Consider the following 6,000-nt stretch of genomic DNA (forward strand, 5'->3'; position numbering starts at 1 on the left):
ACTATGGACCTGAATACCTGGGCTCTGATTATGATCAAACCATATCCCATCTACTCACAAAATTTTCAAACTTAAGCACAAAAAACTGGAATACAAAAGCAAGTTTTCAAATTGCTCTCACCTAAATCACAGAGTGAAATTAAGCAGACTTTATCTTCCTTTATACAAAAATAATCACCAGGTATGTTTTGGGAGTAAATTTTAAACAAATGTGCAGTTCATGGACTTTTGTTAAGATACAACTTTAAATATTCAGCTCTAAAGAAACAATACATCAGCTGAAATTCAAAAGTTAGTAAAAACTTTTCTGCTTTCAATAATTTTTAAATCTTTAAGCCATCCTTCAAAGATACTACCAAGTATCTATCAGCACTAGACCAATGATTTCTATATTTAACTACATTGCGAGTATCAATTATAAAATGCACTATTTCATGTGTCAGAACACAGAAACACTGTCAATTAAAAATGACATATACCAGATATTGAAATATTTAACAGTTGGTATTTTAGAACAAATATAATACAGTACGTACATGCTTGTCCCTCTGAATAATCCAAAAGTACAGGAACCTAATCTATGTATCAACTACAGGGGGGACACCAAACCCCTAGAGGCTCACTCAAACTTTTTTAAATGCATGAAAAGTCAATATAAACTACCAGTTCAAAGAATCAATCAATAAATGATCAATGCAGACTGGAAATCCAAAGACACTCAGCACCCCAAACAGATAATTAGATAACTCACTACGGCCTAAACAAGTGATTTCCAAATTAAGGAAGTCAAAAATCTAAGCACTCAATGACTTTCAAACAGCTCAGGTGGTCAAGACCCCTGTTCTCCTTTAATCCAATGGTCCACAGGTACCAACTCAGAAGACAGAGTGCCACTTACTGAGAGAAAAAAAACCTTTCAGTAAGTGGCACTCTGTCTTCTAAGTCGGATTTTTCTGCAAACACTATGGACACAATGAACTGGTTTAGCTTAGGGCAATTTACAAGCTTAAAGTACATTTATGACACTGTTTCAAAACAATGGTAGAGCTGCAAAATACAAAGAAAATCTTATCAGACTAAACATTTTCAGACTAAGTATTAAAAGTTATTCAGGAAACACAAGAGAATGTATTTATTCCGTAGTATCAACAATTATAGCATGGAAACACATAGAACCTCTATTAAACGTATCTATTTCAAAACTCCTAAAATCTATTACTTGTCTTACACCAAAATCTGATATAGTACCACATCCTATGAAACATTAAATATAAGTAAATTTAAATGTCAAAGTAAATTCACAACCAATGAAATTAGAAGATTCACAAATATAAACTTAGTAATTAGGAAGCTAACTCTAGGCCAGACACGGTGGCTCACGCCTGTAATCCCAACATTTTGGGAGGCCGAGGTGGGTGGATCATGAGGTCAGGAGATCGAGACCATCCTGGGTAATACAGTGAAACCCCGTCTTTACTAAAAATACAATACAAAAAAAAAAAAAAAAAATTAGCCGGACGTGGTGGTGGGCACCTTTGGTCCCAGCTACTCAGGAGGCTGAGGCAGGAGAATGGCGTGAACCTGGCAGGCGGAGCTTGCAGTGAGCGGAGATCTCACCACTGCACTCCAGCCTGGGTGACAGAGTGAAACTCTGCCTCAAAAAAAAAAAAAAAAAAAAAAGAGAAGAAAGCTAACTCTATCAAAGTTCAATTGTACGTAAGAATAGACACATTCAAAACAGGCAAGGCAGAATAGGTCAAAAATGTCTCTGAACACAGCAAACCCATCCTCAATCTAGACAGAAATATAAATGTAGATTCTGTTATTTCACTAACGATTTAATTTTCTTAAGTTACAGCCGTCACACAAAGAAAAGTCTGCAGTCTATCTATCTGCCTATCTATACATATATGTATATATATATCTCTATACTGTTGCGAAAAAACATACTTTTTTTTGCAACAGTAACTGCACCAAATTACTAGGCTCAATGTTGATTTAGAAAACAAATAACTAAAAAGTGCTTTTTGCTGTTTTTCCAGAGGAATCCAATTTGATCAACCATTTGGACCTTAAATCTCAGAAATTCAAATGTGTAAAAAATGTCCATCAATGTAAACAAAAATGGCAAAATGTGTATTTCTGGAGCTAGGTAACAGTTAAAAGGCAGTTCATTACACTGTGCTATGCATTCTGATGGTTTTAAAAGTCTATTAAAATGTTAAATTTCTCAAAATTGTTCAGGTGCATCAAGTGGTCTTTACAAAAATCTTTCATTCTAAAACAGTAGAGAGCATCCATTTATCAATAATGTACCTGACAGGACACACTGACTTGAAAGTAGTCTTTGAATCACACCAACAATTACTCTATCAACAGATAGATGTAAGGCCATATCTGACTGGAAGTTACTGAAGAAATAAATGTAATATAATTAAGTATATGTCTTCTTATGTTAAAATGTTATATAGTTGATAACTAAAAAAAAAAAAAACTTCATTCTTAGAATTGGAAGAGACAAACTTTCTAGTTCGGTGGTTTGCAAACTTTTTGAGGTACCTGGACAAAAGAGCCAGACAAGTCACCTTGTTTTATACATAGGAGATTATACACAAAATATGAGATGATGCTTTTAAAAATGACTTATCTACTTAAAAAAGGCTTTAAACCCATTCTGCCATTTCAACAGCTACATTCTACAGCTAATATGGTGGCATAGAAAAGATTAAATGACTTGGGATATATCATTCAATTAGTGGCAAAAGAACTCAGGACTCTTATTTGTCCAGTTCTTTCAAACAACGCACCACTTCAAATTAAGTTACAATTAAGAATAAAACTTTCCATTTTCTTGCCTGTAAAATACGGTTACTAGACAAGATCATCTCTAAGATCATTTTCCAGGTCTAAAATTCTGACTCCATGAATGCCAAGCTCAAACAGAAATCTACATTAAGGGACTGAATGTTCTTCAACACAGCAGAACCCTTCACACGCTTTCAATGACTTCAGAGACATGCCAATCAAATACAGAAACAAGCTCACAGTAACTCAGTCGTACCTTTTAGGTCCTTAAACATTTGTGCAACATCTTTTAATAGTTAATGCTATTAAGATGTGAAACAACGTTCTCAAAAGCCACTGAAATAATCCTGAAAGTTTGTTGGTTACTAGTTATTTTAAGAAAGGACACTGGCCTATGAAAAACACACAACTCACTGAAGATGTTCAAGTTACCGAATGCCTCAGAGAATTAAGTACATCATTTTCTTAAGTTTAAAATAAATGAATTGAGAGGAGCATAAAGCCTAGCTGGCATAACAGTTACAAAGTTTTAATTCCCACCTATTAAAGCCTGAAAGAGGTTGCTCTGAAATATGTTAATAACCCGTTCTATGGAACTTCTGAGCTGTCTGTCTTCAGTTTGGCTTAGTTTTGAACGATATTCTTCCAAAAGGTGCAATGCTCTCTGGGTATCTGAGAAGAAAAAGCAGAGCCTGATTAAAACTCTCTATTTACAAAAAAAGTATCACATACTAGTGCAAATAATTCTGCATGACATCTAAATAGTTCCACAAATCCTTCAGGTCAATTGATGTCACTATGTTCATGTACACATATTCCTTAGAATGACCAAAAAAAAAAAAAAATTAAAGAAATACAAGAAAAATTTAAACATATATCACATTAGAAAACGGAGGAGAGTGAGCAGTTTGGAATAAATGTGTACTGGTAGTTTGCCAAAGTAAAAGATCAAAGTATTAGCAACAGTTTCAGATTACCTGATATGCAAAAGCAGATTATCTACAATTTGTCATCATAATCCACATTTTTAACATTTCAAAATACAAATTCTTAGTATCCCACAGTTGCTCACAGAATAGTGCTTAGTAAGAATGATAAAGTGAAATACTAAAACACCAATTCAGGGTTATTAAGGACATCTGTTGCGGGGGGCTAACTGCCTCTCTTAATCACTAGAGAAATGTTAAGAAAGTTTAACAAACATTTTCGTGTTTCCATCTTCTGAAATGATATGAGGCTTAGATTCCCTAAGCAATAAAGCTAGGACCGTGCTGTCTCATCAAAGTTACACAAACGATTCTAAAACGGCAATCAAAAAACTGACATACGGAAAAGCAAGTGACATCGACAACAAGAGTTACGGAATAAACTCTCACCTTGCTTCCGGACCGGCATTTTTCTCCAGAATCAGGAAGAGGGCACACACCTTTAAAACACACAACAGAAAGGAAAAAGGATAGAATCATGTTAAACTAGCATTTCCCCCTATCGAAATAGAAAACCCTCGCAGCCTATTTGAAAACCCCACGTTCCAAAGTTTTACCAAGTCAAAGAAAAGAGTCTCAAAACGCAGCAGTTGTCAATGTGGAAAGCTTCTCCTTGGAGTGGGTACCCCTCCAAATTAAGAACAGACAGAAGTCGGCTTCCAAACTCTCCTCGAAAGCGTCCCCTCCCCAAAGAGCCTAGACCTGAGGCCGCCTCTTCCCCCGCACAAGTATCCACACTCCCCACCTGCTACTGGGTACGGGCGGGTGAAGCGCTCCGACCCTTGGCCCCTGAGCCAGCAGCGGCCGCAGAGCGCTGAGAGGGGACCAGCGGGACTGGCCGCCCGCCCTGCTCGGGCCCCCTCCTCTCGCTTGCCTCTCTCCTTGCTCGCTGCCTCCGGGCTGCTCCAGCGGGGGCCGGACAGGGCAGCGGCCGCTCTGCGCGACGCCCTCGCGCCCCGCATGCACACCTCCGCGGGCCCCCACACCTGCGGCGCCGCCACAAAGTTCCGGTGAGCGGCGTGCGCTCGGAACTGGGGTGCGCCCCGGCCAGACTCGGAGCAGCTCCCCAGCCCGGCCCCGCTCCACGTACCCCCGCCCCGCCCGGGGCCCGCGGAGCCGAGCGGAGGGGGTGAAGGGACGGGGGAGGAGCTCCCCTGGGCCGCCGCACCCCCGCGGCCTCGTCCTCCTTCTCGGCCGCGCCGCCTCCTCGCTCGCCGCGGCCCCCCGGCCCGCTCGCCCAGTTGCCGCCTGGCCGCCCCACCCCCGGAACCTCGCCTCCTTCCGCGCCCCCAACCGCTCTCCCCCCAAACTTTCCGCCAAGATGGCGGCCCCCGAGCTGGCCTGCCGCGCTCCCACGTGACCGCTTTCCCGGCGCTCTCAGCCAATGGGAAGTGAGGAGGCGGCTCGCGCCGAGCCCCGGGCTCCCCGCGCTGCTACCTTCGGGTTGGAAGGGGGAGGCGGGTCGGCGGAGGGCTGGGGAACGGAAGGGGTACCCAGGGAGCATCCTAAGGGAACCTCTTCGCTTAAAAGGGCGGCCGCTGAAGTGGCTCTGAGAACAAAGGAGTTAACACTCGGACTCCACAGGTGGCCCGGGGTGGCCCTGCAGGAGCCCGCCTTTACCTTGCCCTAGCCCACCGGCGTGTCCCGCAGTTCCGAACTAAACGCGCCAGGCCGGGAAGGCTCGGGCTGTCTGAAAAGAGGCGTGACCTCGCCTACACCAGATCCAAGGCGCACATTCCGAGACACCCCTTAACCTCACTCAGCACGTGCCGTTTCCAACTCCGCGGCAGAGACAGCGCCTGGCGACCCCGGGGGTAGATCCCCACCGGGGAAAAGCCGCCTTAAGGAGGAGCCAACTGCACCTCCCAGGGGGCGGGGAGGGCGGGGCCTGGGAGAGGGAGAGGGAGGAGTTCGGGGAGGGGTGCCAACTCTGCATTGCCTTCCACTCCAGGCTGATTGTTAAGTTACTCTTCGTCCCTTAGTAATAGGCTTGGGGGGAGGGGTTTCATTAAAGAAGGACAGGTGAAATAGAGACACTGGTTAATTTGGCAAGAGTTTGAGGGTTATAGTACAAGATTTTTAAGCCTAAGTGATTAATTCCAAGTATGGTATACTTAAGGGTGGGCAGAGAAGGTTTGTTCATTCATTCGCTCATTCATTCATTCATTCATTTCCCTCAAGCCTGCGTCCCCGCCCGGTCAGCATCGCA

At 43.1% G+C, this 6,000-nt stretch overlaps 1 protein-coding gene across 39 annotated transcripts in view; it reads right to left on the bottom strand.

The window, feature by feature from the left end:
• Window positions 1-5,657, bottom strand: part of DLG1 (discs large MAGUK scaffold protein 1) — a 261,908-nt gene extending 256,251 nt beyond the window's left edge. For 10 of the 39 annotated variants that reach the window (XM_063704530.1, XM_063704526.1, XM_063704520.1 and 7 more), the window contains exons 1-3: window positions 4,537-4,864; window positions 4,182-4,231; window positions 3,346-3,477 (exon numbers count right to left, since the gene is read on the bottom strand). In XM_063704530.1, coding sequence (XP_063560600.1) covers window positions 3,346-3,477; window positions 4,182-4,200 — 151 coding nt within the window. In that variant the 5' untranslated portion in view covers window positions 4,201-4,231; window positions 4,537-4,864. Of the gene's footprint in view, window positions 1-3,345; window positions 3,478-4,181; window positions 4,232-4,348; window positions 4,420-4,536; window positions 5,033-5,411 lie in introns of those variants that run through there. The other 29 variants (XM_063704529.1, XM_063704523.1, XM_063704525.1 and 26 more) reach the window with 9 other exon arrangements.
• Between the last annotated feature and the right edge of the window lie 343 nt (window positions 5,658-6,000).

The sequence above is a fragment of the Gorilla gorilla genome, chromosome 2, assembly GCF_029281585.2.
Source record: "Gorilla gorilla gorilla isolate KB3781 chromosome 2, NHGRI_mGorGor1-v2.1_pri, whole genome shotgun sequence".
Lineage (NCBI taxonomy): Eukaryota > Metazoa > Chordata > Mammalia > Primates > Hominidae > Gorilla > Gorilla gorilla.